The sequence below is a fragment of the Nelumbo nucifera genome, chromosome 1 (genome assembly GCF_055504915.1).
Source record: "Nelumbo nucifera cultivar China Antique chromosome 1, China Antique-T2T, whole genome shotgun sequence".
In the NCBI taxonomy this organism is placed as follows: Eukaryota; Viridiplantae; Streptophyta; class Magnoliopsida; order Proteales; family Nelumbonaceae; genus Nelumbo; species Nelumbo nucifera.
In genome coordinates, this window is record NC_142649.1 from 155,971,626 (window position 1) to 155,993,826 (window position 22,201).

The 22,201-nt window shown below is 38.3% G+C and overlaps 1 protein-coding gene across 5 annotated transcripts in view; it reads right to left on the reverse strand.

Annotated features, from left to right (window-relative positions):
• MSH1 (MUTL protein homolog 1) overlaps positions 1-22,201 on the reverse strand; it is a 73,996-nt gene that overhangs the window by 13,483 nt on the left and 38,312 nt on the right. For 4 of the 5 annotated variants that reach the window (XM_019198674.2, XM_010266551.3, XM_088894825.1 and 1 more), the window contains 10 exons: positions 21,437-21,601; positions 14,406-14,527; positions 14,202-14,307; positions 14,040-14,115; positions 11,075-11,133; positions 8,325-8,392; positions 7,205-7,378; positions 6,356-6,562; positions 2,823-3,079; positions 2,565-2,708 (listed from right to left, as the gene is read on the reverse strand). In XM_019198674.2, the coding sequence (XP_019054219.1) occupies positions 2,565-2,708; positions 2,823-3,079; positions 6,356-6,562; positions 7,205-7,378; positions 8,325-8,392; positions 11,075-11,133; positions 14,040-14,115; positions 14,202-14,307; positions 14,406-14,527; positions 21,437-21,601 (1,378 nt within the window). The remainder of the gene's footprint in view (positions 1-2,564; positions 2,709-2,822; positions 3,080-6,355; positions 6,563-7,204; positions 7,379-8,324; positions 8,393-11,074; positions 11,134-14,039; positions 14,116-14,201; positions 14,308-14,405; positions 14,528-21,436; positions 21,602-22,201) is intronic. The other variant, XM_010266552.3, reaches the window with a different exon arrangement.

Sequence of the window (22,201 nt, forward strand, 5' to 3'; positions counted from 1 at the left end):
CGGGTTTGGGGCTAGATGGTGTAAGTGGATCATGGGCTGTGTCCGGAATTGTCATTATTCAGTGCTAGTGAATGGGACAGTGGTAGATTTCTTTCCAGCCAGTAGGGGTATAAGACAAGGAGACCCCCTTTCTCCTTTCTTGTTCATTTTAATTGCGGAGGTTTTGGGGAAACTGATTCACTGAGCAGATTCTAGGGGGCTCATTAGAGGCTGGAGGGTTGGGAGGGTGGAAACCCCCCTCACTCACTTACAGTTTGCTGATGACACGATTCTGTTTTGTGAAGGTGGTAATGTAAGGTTTATCAGGAATTTAAAGTCGGTGATACAACTGTTTGAGCAAATGTCCAATTTGAAGGTTAACCTTGGGAAAAGTTGTGTAGTGGGGGTGAATTTGGAGGAGGGAGAGATCAGGGAGAGTGCTGAAGTGCTGGGGTGTGAAGTTTCGGGATGGCCTCTGAACTACTTAGGATTACCATTAGGTGATAATCCCAAGAGAGAGAGTTTCTGGAACCCGGTGATGGAAAGGTTTGAAAAAAGATTGGTATCCTGGAAAAAGAACTACCTCTCTCTTGGTGGGAGAATTACACTAATTAAGGCCACGCTTGCTAACTTACCCATCTTTTTCATGTCGGTGTTTAAAATCCCATTGAAGATTGCTAACAGATTAGAGAAGATAATGAGAGATTTCCTGTGGGAGCCAGGAGAAGAGAAGAGGGATCATAGAGTTAACTGGGAAATAGTGTGTAGGAGTAAGTCGTGTGGTGGCTTGGGGCTTGGGAGTATCAGGAGAAGGAATATGACTCTGCTGGGGAAGTGGTTGTGGAGGTTTCCTTTGGAGGAGAAGCTATGGGCTAGAATAGTGGCAAGTATTCATAGGCTGGAGCACAATGGATGGGACGCTAGAATCAGAGCTAAGATCACAAGCAATTCTCTTTGCAAAGACATTCATGACCTGCTATCAGTTTTCATTCCTAATATCAGGTATGACTTGAATTCCGGTAACTCCATAAAGTTTTGGGAACAAACCCGGGTGGGGAGCACCCCTCTAAAGGATCAGCTTCCGTCTTTGTATGCCCTTTCTGATTTGAAAAATGAGCCGATCTCGTCAATCACCACCCCGTCCTCTTCCATTTCTGGGATTGGGTGGAACTTGGGTCTAAGAAGGGATTTGAGGGACTCAAACTTCGACTGTATTTCGAGCCTTCTTGCACTTCTTGATAACGTTGTCTTAGACCCCACTAGGGCGGATTCTAGAATTTGGACACCTACCCCCAATGGCATTTTCTCTTGTGCTTCGTTCTTCAAAGTCTTAAGTCAGTCCACCAGTCCTACCTTGTCCCCTTTCCCTATTGGTGAGGTTTGGTGCAGAGCTATACCTCCTAGGGTTGGTAGTTTTTGTTGGGAAGCCTATCTGGAAAGAATCAACACTGGTGATCTACTCCAAAAGAAGAGACCCAATACTTGCTTGTCACCTCAGTTGTGTGTTCTGTGTAAAGTAGACGGGGAGACTGGTTTTCACCTAATGGTGTCTTGCCACTTCGCGAGGTCATTGTGGGATTGGGCTTTCTCCTTATTTGGATGCAGTTGCAATCCCTCATCAGACATGCAGGGCCTTTTCTCCCCTTCCTTTTTCAGGTGGCAGTTAAAAAGGGGAAGGACAATGTGGAGAGGACTAAGGGCTGCAATATGTTGGACACTGTGGGAAGAAAGAAACTCTAGGATATTCTCAAAAACTCAGAGAGGGCCAGCAGATCTGAGGGCTATCATACACTTTAGGGCGGTACAATGGCTGAAATCTTTGGAAATATTCACAGATTACACTGTGGATGACATGTTGAGGAAGTGGGGTGAAATTGCAAATTGCACGCAGACCAAGTCAGTAATGAGTGTGGCTTGGACCCCCCACCTAGTGGATTCTTGAAATTAAACTTTGATAGATGCAGTAGGGGAAACCCGGGACAATCGGGGATCGAGGGTGTTTTTAGAGATGATAATGGGGTCATCTTTGCTATGTTCTCAGGCCCAATTGGAGTGGGTGACTCCCTTAAAGCTGAGATATGTGCAGTTATGGAAGGAGCCCGGAAAGCTAAGGAATTGAACATCAAGAAACTTATAATTGAAGGGGATTCAGAGGTGGTGATAGGGTGGCTGTCTAAAGATCAAAATGATTTATGGAAGTATAATAATGAGAAGAGGAAATTCAAATGGCTGGTGTGGGAGATGGAAGTTAAGACATGTTGGATTAAAAGATCAGCTAATTCCCTAGCTGACGGTTTAGCAAAACAAGGGGCAGAAAGGGATTCTTTGTTTTGGGCTAAGCTGTAACGGTAGTGTCTTTGTATCTTTGTATTTTTTCCTTTCTTGAAGTTCTTTGTGACTTTTGGAAGATAAGTGTGTTTGTCTTCCACTTGTAAATTTTCTACTGATGAATTAATGTAAGTGTTATTGATCAGAAAAAAAAAAAAACATCAAATTTTATTAATCTGAGCAGAAAGTGGTAAGTAAAGATGGTTCATAAACAGTTTTAAGGTTCATGAGAGAAGTTACTTGACATGGGATTTAACCTGACGTGAGAAAATAGTGCTTTTGCTATGACAAGCAACATAGAAGCAAAGACAAGAATGTTTATTTTGTCCTGTAACTCAGCAGAAAGTCCTCTCAATAATGCTAATACTGTAGCCTTTGCCTTATCACCTGCTTCATGGTATCTGACATAGAAGACCAAAGTCTCACTCAATCAAATAACACAATAAACCAGAAAACAAAATGGTAACTCGCTAAACAAAAATATACAACTTAGGTTATTAATAGAAAATCCACACCTAAGTAGCGCATCCTCCACCTTCTTTGTAGTAAACCATTCTTCTCCAACCTTTCTCCCTTTTGAATCTGTAGCAGGTCTAAGCTGTTTGATTTCTTGTTCCCCAGGAGTACCAGCCCAAACAGTGGGTGCAAAACGTTTTCCTTTAAACCAAACAGCTTCATGTTCTCTGGCATATGATACTTCTCCCTTGGGACCCCCAAGGGGAGCTGCTGTAGCTTTTATTCTTGAAATAATTGGAAGAAAATCTTCCATAACCTAAGACAAAAATTCCCATAACATTTAAAAGTGGAATTTCTAGGAAACCTATAAATCAGCCATTATTAGGACTTGCATACCCCAAACAGAAGAGTGTATGCCAAGTTCAAGAATTGTTTTAGTGGAAATCTGAAGCAAATAACAATTGCTAGTGATCTTTAGAGGGAATGAGGATAGATCAAATTAGAAACAGATCAAAAGGTCATTACTAACACATTAAGCAATGCAACCATCCAAACAAAGTAAAAATATTTCTTTTATATTGCAAAGTAATATATTTATTAAAAGAAAAAACGAAACTTACATGGAAATGAAGTGCTAAAAATTCAAGAAGAAAAATCAAAATTTCTCCAGTGGACACAATACAAAATCCACATTTCTACACAGAAATATCTGTCATTTAAATCCAAAACTAACAAAAGCTGACCTCAAATGATGTTCAGTCAACATCTGATAATAGCCCATCCCTGGCCCAATCAGTGCCCACCCAAGTAGCTCCAGTGTCGACCAGGCAGGCCCATGAGAGGCAGCAGATCTCTAAACCATTCAAGCACTAAGTGGTTTGTTTACTTGAGGAGGCCGTATCAACCAATCAGTTAATCTGGCCTCTCTAGTGGTTAAACACTTGTACTCATCATGATGTAAAGATATAAAAGGTTGGGAGGGAATGAATGGAATAACTTTGGAGTCACCTTGCTTAATCACCTACCTATCTTGTAAATGCCACTATTAAACACTTTTATATTATAATAATTAAATAGATATTATTAAACCAAAACATTCACTTTGTGGGTTTATATACTAGTTTCTTTTAATTATTTTCTTATTTGTTAGGGTTCAATCAACACATATGTCAGTATATGCTGTCTTCAACCCTCAAAGACCTCAAAACCTGAACCAATAAGAAAGGAAGAATTTAAAAATTCTGTCCAATCAACATAGGCGCTCAGCCCCTATATTTTGTGAAATTTCTTTTCATTTTTTTTTCTCATAAATATGTTGATTTTAGATATCTTAATATGAAGCTTATAAATATCAACCAAAGATGGTTGCTCGTTACTATGGAACCTAGGGAATTACCCTAGGATTCATGAAAGTTCCATCACCTAGATGACTAGGCTACAAGGCAACCCCCCCCCCAATCACCTAGCTTCGCCTTGGTGCCTTGAAAACTATGAAGGGCAATTGACCGGCTGAAATGGGAGAACTACCCAACCAGGCCAATTTTCAATACTCCACCAGTTCGCCCTGACTTACACAGTCTAAGGCCCCACTATGGCCATCCAAGCTTACCTTTCAAGCACCTCGCATTGGCCAATATGCAAGCTTGATGCAAGAAAAAAAAGGATTATGTTATAATTGTGACAAGAAATTCACATCAGGCCACATTTGCAAAACCCAATGTGTTTTTACTTCATTCCAATAAGAAAATGATGCTAACGGGTCTAGATCAGACCACATTTGCAAAGCCCAATAAGTGTTTCTACTTCATGCCGATGATGAGGAAGAAAAGGATACTAATTGGCCTAGATTGGCCCAAATGATTGAGGACGAAAATCTACAAAATGAGCCTAGGTAGGCACCAAATGGGTGTTGACTTGGATCGAAGGAGCAAGACTCAAGAGGAGTCCTTTAATGGGGTGATTAGTGAAAAACACGTAGCTCAAGAAATCCTAATGTTGTGCATGTGACAAAAATCTTCTCTAGGCTGAAGCTTGGTCTGGCCAGGGCAGGACCTACAAAAAACTACAAATGGGTTTACAGGAGAAAGGAACAAGAGGCAATTTGCCATCTGAAAATGATCATGGGGGTGATGATGCAAGTTCAGCCATCAAACTCCTATTTTGGGAAGGAGCAACAAGACAACAAGGTGAGTGTTGATGGTCCTGAATCTGATGCCAATTTGATGTTGCAAAGTAACAATGATAAGGATGGCGCTTCAGAATGTGTGTCTCTTCAGAAAATAGTGGAAAGAGATGCCACGATTGGTAAGAGTCTGGGTTTGTTTTTCTAGGGTGGTGGGGACTTTGCTAGAAAAGCCATTGAGGGGTTTGAAAGGAGAAGAACAGAAGAGAAGTTGAACAAAAAAGTTCTTGGGGAAGGAGGCGAGGCATGGAACGAGGATGATTCAGGCCAGGTGGATACACTCATGGAAGAAGAGTGAGGTGTCAGTTATTTGCAAGTAGTGGTTGTGTTTTTTTTCAGGTGTCTGGTTGATGGTTTCTCTCGGTTCAAGGGGTTTCTTTCCTGGGGCTATTCTTTGGTCTTTGCTTTGAGTCTAGTATCATGAGCCTTTATGTTTGTTAAGTTGTGTGGTATTTTTGGATTTGTTAAGGGGACGTTGATGTCTAAATGTTGGGTCGATTGGTTGTGTTTCTCTTTCGGGTGATATCTTATCACCTTTCTGTTGTATTTCTTTTTCTTTTTTAATGAAATTTGCTCTTTATTCTTCAAAAAAAAAATAGCTTTTTCAACCTTTCCTTTATTTAATCATTTTCTTGTGAAGAGTCTTTTTGATGCATCATGTATCTATCATGAATTAAATCTCTGTATTTTGTCCCTCATCTATGATCTATGTAAGTAATAAATTCTATTTACTCTCCTTTAGTGCCTAGTTTATGATAGAGTTTGCCATTTGCCTTAAATTTAACTTCACTCATTTTCTTCTTATCTCCCTTTCTCTGTGTTTTTATATTTTTCCAAGTTTTCTACACTTTATTTTAGAAAACCAGTATGAAATGCCCGTTTTACTTTGATAATATTTTTAAATTCTTCATTCCATCAAGTTTCTATGGTGCTTTGCCTCCTCATCTGAATTCCATTTCCCTTCTACTATTGGCTTGTTGTTGTGTAAACTTGATTGCGATCTTTCTAGTGAATTTGGTGGCAGTCTTATATACGTTAAACATAAATTGATAAAAGTGAAGCAAGATAAAGGAATGCTTTAATGTCCTTATCAGAAGACAAATTATACAGCTAATGTGAAACAGGAGATGAAAATCAAATAAAAAGACAAGGAATCTTGTACAGATAAGAGAGAATACAATAGACTTCAACAACCAAAAGAATAACAAGGATATTACCTTTTTGCTGCTTTTAAAATTCCATGGATCAAATCAAATAATGAAAAAGAAAAAAACAATAACATGTGTAAATAAGTCAAACTATTAAGCAAACAAGAAACATATAATATCAAACATGTATCACAAACTCAAGTAGTATCTTAAACATGATGGCAACTAACAAGATAATTTATTAAGAGTATCGGAAACCTACTGCTATAGATAAGGCTTCAGCTGCCTTCTCCACTTCTGCATACGCTTCCTCAGCATGAATCCTCTTCACACGCCCTTTCCATGAAGATTCCATATCTACAAAAAATTCACTTGGAATTGCAAGAAAGGAACTGAATTTTTGATCACTTTCACCATCCAGAAGAATCACTTCACCAATTCGATTTGACACCCATTCACACTCTTTTACCTAGGAAGGGTAAGAATAGTAAATAGTAAATGTGATTTAACCTCATAAAAGCATTATAGATATGTTGGTCTTGTCCCAACTAGCTTTGGATGAATTAGGTTACCTCATTCACAACAAAAACACTTACCATTTGTAAAAATTCTTTGTGCAAAAAAGCAAACATTTACCAGCTTAATATAATGGGAATATACTCATGTTTCCACAGTTAACATGTACACAAACAATGAAACACATTTCAAGGATACATCAAATAGTTTATTTATCATTTTATTATGTAGCATGCATGTCAATATGTATGGTAATCAAGTCATCAAAAATTCTTTTCAATGAAACATGATCAGATTCTTGTTAATTCATGTAACATTTTAGGGATTCACACCCATGAAAATTTCATATCAGATTTAGTGATTCCTTCAAATTTAAAATCTGATACAGTAGCCTGGTCACTCCTTCCAATAGAGCTTGGCACCACAAGTGAATATATGCTTACTTGCTGTGCCAATAATATTATTTCTTGCAGTAATTTTTCATTTCAGGTTTCTCCCTTTTGGCCCTTAATATGTACCCACGTATCAATAGTTCTATAAATGCAAAAGTATTTTAACCAAAGAAAAAACAAATCAAATTGGAAAAGCAACGCACCAAGGTCTTTAATTCAACTTTCAACCCAGTGGCAACCCAAGTAGGATCCATTAGAAGTTTTAGAATATCACATAGCTCAAAGCTTTTATACATCTGCAGGATTTCATCAGCTATGTTCTTGATTCTGCAGAATTCAATATGATTTGCCTCTCTGGATTCCAATAGCTTCACAAGCTGCAAAACATAAAGCAGAATTCAGAACCAAAACAGGAAAACTGGAAAACATAGAGAACTTGGAAGGAGCAAAACAGGAAAACACTCAAAGGGTGTTACCCCATCCTTCCCAGAGGACAGGCAAAGGCGCATTGCTTGTTTGTTGCTAAAGATTTCCAAATACACATATGTATTTGGCTTTGGAATCATGGGAAGGAAGTGCAAACATAGGACAGCAATACAAATTCAACAGAAAATGGAATGACTAGCGGTCAGCCCCCACCATGAGGATTTAAGGACCAAAACAGGGGAAATGCAGAAAAAGGTCCACTGTTGTCCAGATTCCAGATGGCTCCTTTTCTCAAGCCAATCAGTGAGAATCTAAAGCAGTGGGTTTGCCAATAAGGAGAAGAATTTGCATACTAAAGCATAACCCAACCTCCACTAAGGGCCAGTTCGTTTCCTCTTAACTCTTATCTCTTCAGAGGAATCTTTTAACTTTAAGAGAAAAATTGTTGTTCATTTCCTCTTATCTCTTATCTCTTAAAGTGCAATCACACAATTTTTTTTTCCAATGATACCCCAAAAATACAAACAAAAACTTAAACATATAGGGTCAAAATAGATATTTGATAATTTTCAGAAGTCAGAATTCAGAGTTCAGAACAACATCCTCTGCATTCAGAGTTCAGAGGAAAGAAAAGTTCACTAATACCAATATACCTCTTAATGTAATTATTGCACTTTCAGATGTCAGACTTCAGAACAAGCGAACAGGCCCTAAGTATCGGATTTCACAATGCAAGTAAAAACTATAATGGAAATCATAGTTTGCAGAAAATAATTGCCAATAATACACTGATAAAAAAAATAATTGCCAATAATACTCAACTAACGAATAGCTTGAGAAAAGGACTAACATACAGGCACATTCTTCTTGTCAAACTAACATAGAAATAAATACAACCTTGGCAGCTGGCACACATGTAAACTCAGGGATCGAACACGTTACACCACTCATAATTTTGCATGTTTCTGCCAAAATAAATACAACTCAGCACATCTCATTCATAAACTCAATAACATAGCAGCATGCAAGGAACACACATACATATATGTGCATGAATATGTACAAATGAAGCACTTGCGCAGAACAAAACACTCATGAGGCCCTAATGATCAAATGCAGAAATTTCTTCTTGGTATCAACCATAAATATAATGGAGGAAAATAAGTAGAAGAAACTGATAACTGGGAGGCCATATCTTCGACCAGTTTATTGAGAGTAAAAGGATTCAATCATAATGATAACTGGGAGATAAATTAAAAGATTTCATAGAAATGAATGGTATCCCTTTAGGATTTTCCAAGACTAAGGTATGCTCCTTAAGGCTATGTCTGGTTTACAAGCAAAGGAAAGAATATACTTTTCTGATTGGGTAAACAGTTTTTTGTTCCCAGCCCAGGTGATTAATAAAGTAATAGGAGAGAGAGTAACAAAATAAGTGGCAGTTGGCTGTTTGTCCCAAGCACGCTTACAACTGATATAGACTTAAAAATTCCAATAACAAAAAAAAAGTTGGAATCACCTACTTACAGCAACTTTCCAGAGTTTATCTGACACATTTTGCTCAAACAAAAAAACCATTTGTAATAAAACATGAAAGAAATGATCAGTTGCATGTGGGGCCTGCTAATCTTCCAATACAATGTTTATTAAACCCTTTTGAAAACTGTGAAGAAAGTATATGGAAGGAACAGGAAGAGGGAAATGTGAATGTTTCTCTACAAATTTGTCTACTCTTCTGCTCTGTTCCTATCTTCTTTAAAGGTCACTGCAAGTTGGACAACATGGTAGCAAAGCCAGGTTTAAGAGTAGCTTAGATCTGCAGTAGGTATTTTGTTTATCTTCTAATCATGCAATTAACAGATTTAAATCAAGTACTTTTCTAAGGATTTAGATCCATGAAGGTTGTGCTTATGGTTCCCTGTGCTGACTGTGAATTACTGGTGAACTTGGTTTAAGTCCCTCTAGTTGAGAGTTCAAAGAGGGCCATGGTGTGTTGTGACAAGAGACTATATAGTTCGAAGTTAAGATCTACCACCAGGTATTACACATTTCTAGGAGGTAACCCAATCACTTGAAGAGCAAGAAACAGAGTGTGGTTGTGAGGAGTGGTGCAGAAACAAAGCATAAAGCCATGGCTCATACTGCTTGAGAACTAATACGGCTGAAGCACCTAGTTAAGGACATTGGAGAACCAACTACTCAACCTGTTAATCAGTTAATGAGAAAAGAAAGCATATTGAAGTAGGCTGTCATCTTGTAAGAGAGAAAGTTATTAGTGGCAATACATCCATGTCTTTTGTCAGGTTTGAAGAATGGTTGACTGACATGTTTACTACAAATTTAAGTCAGGTTAGGATGAATTACATTTTGTACCAAACTAGAGTTGTAAGTGACATATATGCTCCAGCTTGAAAGATAATTTAGAAAAATGTTTGTATAATAGAGTCATTAGAAGGATAGTTCCATCAGGCCAATAAAAGTTAAAAGGCACTCTGATCTCTTTGGTTCTGCACTCTTTCTATCTTTTTAAAGCTGACACAAGTTAAATTACAGCTTCAAATGCAGAAAGACCTTGTGAACCACCCCCAAATCAAATGCCATAGACAAATCACACCAAGACAGAGAATGAACATGTCATTTACATAACTCCCAACAGCAGCTAACTTTTTTGCCTATGGCCTAGAGAGGAGTTGGAAATGAGTTTTATAGGGTTCATTCTTCCAAAGTATCATGACTGTAGCATTTTGGTTTTGTCTTTTGTTTCGTCATATTTTAAGATGCATCCTACTAAGGTTGTGTATCTTTTCTTCCCCTACTAACAAATTCTTTTGTTAATCCCAAAACAATCGAGTTTGACATTCCCATAGAGACCATTTTGAATCATTGGCAGGAAGTAGCAGCCTCAGCTCCAAGCAGAAGCATTGTTCAACCTTCATGGTCTCTACCTTGTGCAGGCTTTATCAAGCTCAATTTTGATGGCAGCAGTGAAGATAATCTAGGGCCTACAGGGGTTGGTGGTGTTTTTAGGTTGGAAGAAGGTTCAGTTATAGCCCTGTTTTCAGGCCCAATTGGTATTGGAAAAAAGAATAGGAACTAAATGTTAACAGGTTGATCATCGAAGGAGATTTAAAAATGGTAATAGGATAGTTAGGGAAGGAAGATGATGGACTATGGACACATCAACGAACGCAAACAATTTAAGTGGCTAACTCAGGGGGTGGAAGTGCAATTGCAGTGGGTTAAAAGATGTGCCAATTCACTTGCTGACACACTTGCCAAACAAGGGGTGGGAAGAAATCATTTGTTTTGGGCTACATTGTAATTTTCTCTTTGGGGGAGAGTTAAGAGAGTCCCCCCCCACCCTCACCATTGTATTTGAACCTTATCTTTTTGTTCATTAATGAAATCCTCCTGTTATTGATGAAAAAAAAACAATCTATTTTGACTAGCAAAGAATAATTTTGAGCTAACTAAAGATATAAACATCAAATATTTAGAAAGCATATCCGTGCGATCAAAAAGTGATATATACTATATATTTTCTATTGAATGATCAAATATTAAGAATCTATTGCTTGATAATAAAAATGAATGCAAGCATCTTGTAAAGATTGAGCAAAGCAATCCATGAAAAGGAACCCCGTCACCTTGAATTGCCGATGCAATCACATATGCCGGTGGATTAAGAAGAAGATCTCTTATATACCTAAAAAAATTAAGAAATACAAAAATAACTACACTGAATACTACATCAAACAAAGATAGTGCAACATGTTTGTATAATTCTACACAAGAACTAAGTGTCCAATGATGCATTAAATGAACTAGAACTCAGCACCAATGCTCAAAAGACAAGCAATGTTGATGATTAAATTCATAATAGAAAAGGAGTAATATTAAGAATGCCAACCTATTACAACTGCAGTTATCAACACAAGATGTTTGCCTAAAGCAGCTTGGATATTACACACATATAACAACAGCAATTTCAAAATGAAAGCACATCCAAACAGACTGAAGTGACTAAACATCAAAATGGACTTAGCAGCAAGGTAAACTTAGAAATTCAATTGTACTTTGACATCAGAGCAACTACTGTAAAAGTACTAACCAATCTATGTGTATGATACTTTTTTGAGTAAACAACATACTATCAAGGTTCAAAATATCGATATGCATCGGGCCGTATCATCCGATACGTATCGTATCGGGGGCTTCCCAATACACCCCTACAGAGGTTGTTTGGGGGTCTCGACCAGTTTTAAACTGACCCCTCTGAACCAGATTTGAAAAATAAAATAAAATAAATAAAGAAACAGCTACCGATACGCCTACCGGCGTATCAGGTGAATCGATATTTTGAACCTTGCATACTAGTAATAGATAAATCAACCCAAAACAAAGAAACAAGCAGCTCCACCATACTTAAAGAGGGCAGTCAAAACAAGAATGCAAAAGGCCCATGCTACAAGGCATCCCCATTTAACCAAAGCAACCAAAAAGATGAAGCATCCTATGAGAAGATTCTTACAACAGAGTGAAAAAAAAAGAGGGAGATACAAATCGATAACCTAGAGGGTGTCCGAAAACATGGTTGGTTTTCTTTTCAAAAACAAAAACAACTGCCACACCAGCAAAAAGTGATTTAAAACAAAACCAACCATCTTGTCAAACACCCCTGTTTCTACCATGCAGAAGAATGATAACAAGAGTGTCAGGAATTTGTTATTACTTCATTTTAGCAAAGAAGCTTCTTCTCGTCATTAAGTGGGAAGAGATGTGCTCTTTCGGAGCAACATGAGATTTTGGTTACTTGGCCACTTGGTCCAGTATTCATGGTTACATATTCTGGAAAATGGTCCTTCTTCTGAATCAGCTCAACAAAACACAATCCATACTATAGGGGGTGGCTACACAAATCCTTTTCAATTTTTTTTAAACAGTACTAGGAGACTTTGAAAGAGTGGTACAACTCCCTCCATGGACCAGGTATATACAAACAGCTAAATGCTGACAAGTGACTCGTAAGTCTTTAAATATGATTTTGGTACAACTCCCTCCATGGACCAGGTATACTCCAGTCCAACGAAACATTATTTACTCCCACCCTGGCTACATATCTGCTAGGCTTTTTGCAGACCTAGGAATCCATTTGAAAGAGTGGTTAACCACAGATACCAGCGGCTTGATTTCTCTTATTAAATGCCTTAGGTTCCAAGGGTCTTGATCTTCTGATGCAAGCCATCCAATCATTACATGGCAGTCACATTCAACTGATAAGTCAGTCCAGCCCATCAAGTCCTTTTCCACCACTCAACAGCATAATAAAGTCATTATCCAACGTTGGTCCCGGTTATCTGGGGTCCAGAAATGGGTGAACAGGATACAATCCTAACCTCTGGCATTTTTTTCTCACAAAGTGGCCACTCTCAGAATGAACCTGCTTTCTCATGCTTGACAGACTGAGATTTTACCATTACACCAAGTAATGGCGCCACGGTGTCAAGGGCCAAATTCATTTTAAACTTTAACATTTAAATCATTTCCCACTACCCCAAGCCATGCCTTTTCCAGCCTGACCTAAATTGTCTAGGCCCTTCAACTTGCATCAATCAATTCTTTTTTTTCCTTTTGATAAGTAACAAAATTTCATTAATATGAATAGAAAGTCATGTGCAAGTTCAGCATGAGGTCTTCTATGAATTATTGTTTATAGTCACCAGGTTTTGCCAAAACTTTTATTATATAACATATAATATATGTATAAAATATATGTTATTTTTAAAATAGTATAAAACAATAATTATATATTTATATAATATATACATACATTTAGGGCCAAGTCAACCTAGAAATTATCACCCCTAGTAATAAGACTCAAGTGAACAACCCACACAAGCCCAACAAAACCCACTTGAACCATCCTAAGTTGTGTTGCATTTAGCTTACATGGGGTTTGATTTGACAAAATTGGGCTCCAACCTCGGTCTATGGCTTGGGCCAACTCCATGTCAAAGGATGAGCTTGGCCTTAACTAGACTAACCCATCCAATTAATACCCCTACTTTACTGGAAAGGGTAGAGGGATTTAAAATTGAATGGAGGGGAGAGGTTACAATATTGAATATTGAAGAGAGAGAGAGAGAGAGAGAGTTAAGAAATATTTTATAAGAGATAATTAAGATATGTCTGAGAAAGGAGAGGAGGCGCACATGAGAGTTGAGGTGAGAGGACTCTTGGCCTCTTTCCTCTAATATAATATAGATATATATGTGACATAAAACAAATAAAGAAAATCCTGGCCTTTACTTCAGATTCCCAGAAATGTTTCCACCAAGGGAAGAATTATTTTAGAAACAGCCCCCTCCCAACCTCAGTTCCTTGGTAAAAATTATGCATGTAGAATTCCCTGTACAAACATTTTTTCATCCATAATTGAGATGTATTATATCTACAGTTCGCAAATTTCACAGAATCAGAAATTTAGAAGAGCAGTGAATATGAAAAAATAAATGTTGTACCTTAACTTTATTTCATTACCAAACCATTAACAGATAACTGGTAACTGACTTCTTAATGCATAAGAAATGAAACAACAAAGAGATCACTCACAGTACAGGAAGGCCAACACAACTTGCAGGGAGCAGCACTTTCAACAAGCTGGGTATTCCCTCTGTAGGTATGGCACCTAGATGGAGAAATGGTGACACTAAGAAGATACACCAAAAGGCACAACCATAGGAACCAAGTCAAGAAGAAAAAAAATTAACTAACCAACTTGTGTGGCTGTTCCAAGGTGCAAAGGTCGTGGCCTTTTCTCGGGAGAAACAGTGACATCTCTAAAGGAAACATCATGATCAAGACCATAGATCTCCTTTACCTAATATAATCAAGTAACTTCAAAATTTTAGTGATTTCAGAGAACATTGCAATTAACAACAACCATGGTGCCAAGGAAAGATTTTCTAAAATGTGAACCTTGAATAAAATCTCAGTGATTGGATCACCATCAAACCACTCAAAGTGCTTGCCAGTACATTCTCCCCACAACATACCCCCTTCACCAAATTCTCCCCACCGAGAAGTACCTGCAGTGAAACCTACAATATTACATTAGTGCAAAACAAATATCAAGGAATTCAGATCTAAACTCGGCTCTCTCATTCTGGAATAAAACAGTTGAAAAGGTCTAGGCATAAAGAAATGAAACTTCATGAAAAGAAATAGGCCCTGTTTGGTTAGACTGGTGAGATTTTGCAACCCAACTGTTCTTTGAATGCCACAGCCCAGTAGAAGCTGAGCCCAAAAAAGAGCAAAAACAGGAAGCATCAATTGAAGTTGGTTTCCAATTTCTAGCTTTAAGCCTCCATTTCTAAAACCCAGAAATCTTTCTGTCCTGTGTGACTAAAAGGCAACTAGAGCACACCCTTTAGTCATTTTTCACTGTTGTGAGACCAAAAGCAAGGGTTTGGAGAACAAAGTTACCAATCAGGCTTCCCAAGCTTCATCTTTTGAAGCCCAACCAAACACCATCTAAATTGATGGAGACAGAGAGAGAGAGAGAGATGTCAAAAGAGCCATAACGCCACAAAAAAATGCACCATCAAACAATATTTTAAAAAAAAATTCTAATATCTTAAAAATTTAAAAGAGATAACTTAAGATATATATCACCAAAATGATAATTGGTATTAAAATGAAAAAAGATAAAGGCACTAATATTGCATCAAGATAAGTGTATGCATCCAGCTAATAGTGACACAAAGTAAGGTCTGTCTAACTCGGGTATCTGTACATGTACATATATTTTCTTACAAGTTGTAAATTTTGGCTATTATTTAGAAATTGAACTCCACAAATGCTAGTTCAACCTACCCTGTTGGCCCCAAGCCAAGTTAAGGGAGGTAGGTCGTGCGTGGGTGGCAGCTAACCTAAAAACCCTTAGCAAATCAATAATGAATATTAATCCTGAATTGTTTTGTGCAACGTAGGGTACACATAGCCTTGAGTCTTGATAGAGCAAAATGGCAAGAAAGAATCCATGTAGCTGAGCCCAAATATTTAAAAGTAAGGCAGGGTTGAGCTAAAGAAGTAGCAGGAATACAGATTGTGGGTCAAGCAGCAAAAGACTGTAGAATGGCCTGCAATGTGCTCAAGAATGAATAAGAGAAAAAGTTAATTGTAATCTCTACAGTACCACCAAAAAACTGGAGGAGAATTGCTGAAGAGTTATTAAAGAGATTAAAGCTAAGCTGTACTATCATCTTAACCCCCTTTGAGAAATATAAGGCCCTGGTCGAGTTAGTAGGAGAGGAGATGGAACTCCATGCTATTGCTATGTGCTGTAAATTGGATTCAGACTTTGTAACTATCTCAAAATGGACCCCTCATTCAAACTCTAAGGATCTGCATGTGAGAGACAGTAATTGTACGGATATTGGGTTTGTCATTTCATCTTTGAACCTCAGAAGTGTTTGCTTCCATAGATGCTCTGTGTAAGGCAAGACTGGATGGATTTTTTGTTAAAGATCTTTACTCAGCTGCAATTTGTCCAAGTAATGTGCATCTGGATGATATCCCCCATTCAGTTAAACTGGTGGTTGATGGGGTGTTCTACGTAGCCTGGATAGTAACAGCCATTGAAGTTGCCTTGTGGAGTGAAGGCAGAAGGAAGATGAGAAGGTTGAAGAAGAGTAGTTATGTGGAAGTAAGGGATTGGCTCATTCAAATTTGGTCGAGGATTACACCAAAATGGTAAACATTGGAGGGGAAGGATTTAAAGGGGAAGACACCAGCAACCAGTGGGAAAGAACCAATAGGAGAAAAGGAAAAGGAGGCATGTCACAGGTCTTATGCACGAGTGCTGACAGAGACCAGCTGTAGGCAGAAGGCTGATTGACAGGTTTCACCAAAAAAAGAAACTGATTAGTCAAGGTGGAGAAACGGGGCTAAAACAAATATCAAATAAGCAAGAGTCATCCGGTCAGGATGGAGGGCCATGTGGGCACGTAGAGAGGGAGCACACTTAAGCCATGGGGAGAGTTGTTCAAATGTGCCCAAAGAATGAGACATCGCAGCCCAAGAGAGGGCAGATGGGTTGGGTCGAGATGCTTATAAAGTGACAGGGATAAAAAATTTAAAGGTCTTTAAAGAAGGAACAAATGGGCCTGGCCCAGGTAACCTGCCGAAGAAAAAATCGTGTGACCTTTTAAGTGGTCATGTGGATCGATTAAAGGGGATGCTGATGGACACTAAATCTGGTCCATCTGTCCATCATCGTCCCCAACTCGAATAAACTCAGAGAAGGAGACAGATCGTGTTAGCTCACTGTAGTAGAGACCAGTGCCTGCACAGGAGCGTGTTTCACCAGAGAGGCGCAACCCCAGAAATAAGAAAACAGATCTGGTAGGGGGTGTAGCAGAAGAGGAAGATTTGGTGGAACTCAGTGAGGAAGATTCTGAATCGGACGAGTCCGATTCCTCAACCTCAAGTATTGGGAGTGTTTGGCCAGAGAAAACCTTTGGGTTTAAGGGGATGAGAGCTTTGGCAGGGAGCAACTACTCCTGGAGGAAGACGATTAGACGAAGTTAATAAAGGTGATTGTGAGACTGTAATCCTTTCCTCTGAAGCTGCTTTGGAGGCAGGTAGGGAAGAAGAGATCTCAAATTCTCAATCGGCCTAGGTGATGGACACCTCCTGGGAGAACATGAAATTATCTCGAGGTCTCAACAGGTGTAGGATGCTGCTGTAATGGTATCAAACTACCCTTCAGTGCATAGCAGGTTGTTACCAGTAGGAGAGTGTCTACTTCTCAAGCTCAATCGTCCCCTCATCCAGATGGGCATACAGAGGTGGTGAATAGGATTTTTAGTAATATTATACACAGTCTATCTAGTGGGAATCCTAAACAATGGGATTTAGCTATTACACAAGCAGAATTTGCCTATATTAACATGGTGAATAGATCTACTAGATATAGTGTTGCAGCGGAGAACTTTGCTGACAAGATCATATCTATTCATAAGGAAGCAACTAATCAGCATAGGTGACCAAAGTTTTTCCAAGAAGGGGATGAAGTAATGGTGTTTCTAAGGAACGGTTCCCTATGGAGCAATACAAGTTACGGCTAAAGAAGATTGGACCCTACAAGATCATGAAGAAGATTAGTAACAATGCCTATGTTGTAGACCTTCCTACTTCCACTATATCTAGAACTTTCAGTGTTGCTTATCTCTTTTAAGTACCATCCACCCATTTCCAAACAACATTTGAGGGTGAGTCCTCTTCGAATGGAGGGGACTGATGTAGAGGCTGCAGCACTTAACTATGAACACATGACAAATGTAGAAGGATCAAGATAGTGAAGAATTCTTGTGCTTGAGCTTAGATATTTTCTTGTTTTAATTTTGTTTTGAAGATTTCCTAGGTTGTTTCTCAGTCAATTAATCTAGCGGATTATTATTGTTAGGAAGAGTTGTATAGGGAGAATAGCTATTAGATAAGGTTATTTTTGGGTTTTCCTTACTATTTTGGGACAGAGGTATTTTTGTAATTTCAGGGTTTTGTTGGATGCCAACCTAAATAGAACCCCTATATAAGAACATTATTAGCTGCTGCTCAAAGGATAAAAAAGGAGGATATTCAATTACTTCAAGCTTAAGAAAGTTGTTTTTCTTTTTTTTTTCACTCTATTTTCTTTCTTTCTCTTGAATTTCTCAAACAGTTTGTGTGATTTTTGCTGTAAAAATCACTAGAACAGATCTGCTAGACCTGTTCTCCTGGATTATCAGACCACACAAAGAATAGGGATTTCGACGGAGCCTTCACCCTCCAAGCCACCACTAACTGGTTTGGATCAATTAGCTTCTCCAGGAAAGATTTAACAGAACAGTTCCTTTTATTCCAACAGATTTCCTCTTTCATCAAGATGTTCCCCAATTCTCTCTTAATTCCCATCTGATTATACTATCATTCTCCCCAAGACAGCCTGTTGTCTCTTTGTTACCCAAATGTTCTATGTGTTTAGGATCTTCTCTTTCCTCTCTTATAGTCTGCTAAACTACTCTTTATTCCACTCTTTCATTTTTGTCTTTAAGGAATCCAATTTCTTCAAGAACTCCAATCCTTTCCATCTTTTTTTGAGAAGAGATAAGGTATCATTTCATTAGAACAAAAAAAAACAAGTACAACCAGTGGCTGTACAAAGGAAAGTACAAAGCTAATTAGGCCACTATTCCATTTGAAGATACAAAAAGATTCTCAAGTTCCAAAAGAGAACAAATGGCAGATCCTTCTATATTTAACTCTGCAGCTGCCCATGATAACAGCTTCCTCACAATTTTCTGCCAGACTTCTTCCTCTGACATCCATTGCTTTGAAAAAGCCTAGAATTTCATTCCTTTCCTTTTCATCCTGAGAGATTCCTCTTACCACCACTTTTTCACATTGAACAAACTGTGGTGAGTAAACCACAGATTCTCAAATCTAAAGAGTGATGGCCCCCAAAGGACTTTCTTGATATAACATAATGGACCAATGGTCCGAGATTACTCTAGGTAAGGTTTTGAAGGACAAACCATTCCAATGATCCTCCTAATTGACAAAGAAAAGAAATCTATCCAACTTGGAGCAATTTGGATTAACCTGAAGGTTTGGCCACGTATAGAAGGCTTGAGTTAGAGGCAACACATTTTAACTCCCAATCTTCAACAAATTGAACTTTCTCATACTTGTGGGGACACATTGCTTCAAGTTATTTGTTTCAAAAGAGAATCTGATGACATTAATGTCCCCACCTACACACCACGGGCAATCCCACAAATCTTTGATCACAACCAACTGTTCCCAAAATTCATTTTACTCCCTATAGTTTGTTGGTCCATAAAATTAAGTACAAAGAAAAGGGAGAGAGATAAACTCTCTAACTCTCCCCAACGAAGAATCAAGTTACAACATAGCCCAAAACAAATTGTTCCTTCCCACCCCTTGTTTAGCCAATGTATCAGCAAATGCATTCGCTTCTCTTCTCACCCAATTGAATGTCACATCTACTCCCTGTAATAACCTCATCACTTTCCTTTTCTCATAGATGCAGCACCACCATCCATCATCCTCATCCTTTCAAAGCCAATTTACCACAAGCTTTGAATCTCCTTCAACTGACAATTTTCAAAAATTCAATTCTTTTGCCTTTTGAATCCCTTCCAATACAGCCAGAATTTCAGCCCTCAATGAGTGACCTACTCCAAATGGGCCTGAATAGATAGCAATGACTTTTTCTTGCTCATTTCTAAATAATCCTCCAATGCCTAACAGACCCAGATTACCTTCACTACTTCCATCAAAGTTAAGCTCAATAACTCCTTCATAAGGCAGGGACCAACAAGACCTAACAGCCTTAACAGCCTCTAAGTTGGAGAGGAATCAGCTACTTCCTCCCATTTCCTCATTAGTCCACCTCCCGGAATGTCTTTAAAAGGATCCAGTGCCTTCACCCAATGGATCACTCTAATGATAATCACTTCAATAATTGCATCCCTGCTTCTCTTTTTTTTTATTTTTTTTTATCAGCAAAAGGAGAATATCATCCAATTAAGAAAATCAGTTACACAATTATAGCAAATATACACAGACAATGCACCACAGAGTGTTACAATAGAGACCAGAACAGCTGTTGCCTGTAAACTTCCTGTTTGGCTAATGAATCAGCCATCCCATTTGCAGTTCTCCTGATCCATGTGAATGAGGCATTGAGTTCTCTTGCTAGGCTTTCAATCTCCCTTAGGGGATGTCTATAAATCCAAGGAGCATTACCCCTTGAATTGGTCCATGATATCACTGTTTTTTGAGTCCCCATCTACCTCCAAGTTCTTAAGGCCTGCTTGCTTGGCAAGTTTTAACACTTATAGCAAAGCTAAAACTTCAGCCTTTAAGGAATCACCTTCCCCTAGAGGTCCTGAATACACAGCCAATACTTTGCTTGAGGAGTCTCTGATCACAACACCAATTCCTGCCAGTCCCGGGTTTCCTATAGAGCTCCCATCAAAATTCAGCTTGACTTTGTTCAGACCTGGGGGCTTCCACTCCATCACCTTTCTTTCTTCTCAGAAGAGTGTGCCACTTCATTCCACGCTCTTACTATAGAGCTCCAATCCATCCTTTCTTTATCCAGAAAGATTCTCTGGTTCCTCTCCTCCCAAATTGTCCAACAGACTGCAGCTCTTGTACACCTCCACAATATTCTTCCACTCTTCTTCTTTGGCCAGCTTACAAAAGTAGGATTTTTACTACTCTTAGTTTCCATTTTATTTTTGCTCGTCAAATTTCCATTTCTATTTTTGCCTTTAGTTTTACTACTCTTATTTCATTATTAATCCTCAAGGTTGAGTGACCAATCGATTAAGGTGCATTCGCTTTAGATTTTGCTTTTTATACAACTTGTACCTCTAAGGTGTATATTTTTTGTTTAACCCTCCTTCCTCTAGTATAAGCAAGAATGTTTAGTCTTAGCAATTGAATGAACAAACACCAAATAACCTACTGCAAGGCACCAATACATCAAAGACCATTTCATAGAAATAGGCTTGCTATGGAGAGATTCTAATGTCATTTTTTTATCAATTTCTGATGTCAAGTTATATTCATCAACTTTGGGCAAATGTCAAGTTTCTCAGCTTCAAACACATGCTGGATGAATGACAACTCCATATCTCCCCTCTAGAAGTTGAATGTCATTTTCAAACAAATGTGTGTGTATAACAAGCATTATATTCATTTTTTTAAAAAAGCTAAAATGATATATCAAGCACTAAGCATGATTCAGTAAAAGTAAAACCGCCCACCCATGCGATGCTGCACATAAAAAAAAGATTATAGTTCCATGCCATTATGCCAACAGACTGAATGTCATCTTCACTAAGGAGAACAGGATAAACTTTAAAATTATCAATGAATAATCCAAGAGGATTAAATATAAAAACAAGAAAAATTGTGTTTCAGAGAAAACAAACCCGCTGAGTTGTGTTTCAGAGATGTGTGCAGAAATAAATGTTGGTATCGAGAAGTGCGTAGCTTGGTTACTATAGCCTCCTCAGTAAGACCATCATCCACTGAAAATGTCTTCATAGTCTCCAGCACTGAAGTTATGCAATACCCTTTTGCAGAACGAGATACTCCTAAATGTATAATATAAATATTGAATGTGAAACAAAAGAACATGTAAAAGAGAACTATATTTTGTTAGATTTCAAGAGAATCCTAGTGATTGAATTTAATTGATCATTAAGTATAACTGCATAGTTGTCCAAGAACTTTATTATTGATGATATAATCAGAAATTGGAGAATAGTAGCATCCTCTTCATCAGTAAAGAAAAAGGTTGTAAGAAATGACAAGGGGTTTTCTCAAATTAAATGTCAATGGAAGCAACTTTGGTAATCCAGGAATGTCTGGAATTGGAGGGGTGATAAGAAATGACAAGGGGTTTATTGTGGGGTAGTATTCAGGTCCTATTGGAATGGGAGATTCCACTACAGCTGAACTAAAGGCAGTGATTTCTGGGATGCAAAAAGCTATGGAATTGGTAGTGAGAAAGTCCATAGTGGAAGGCGACTCCAAAGTAGTTATAAGCTGGCTGAAACAGAATGAAAAGACTCCTTGGCTCTTCAGAAATGAAATCAAGGATTTTAAAAGACTCTGCAATGACATGCAGCTGCAAATTCAGAGCACTCCAAGAGCAGCAAACAGTTTATCATATCAGTTGGCAAAACATGGGG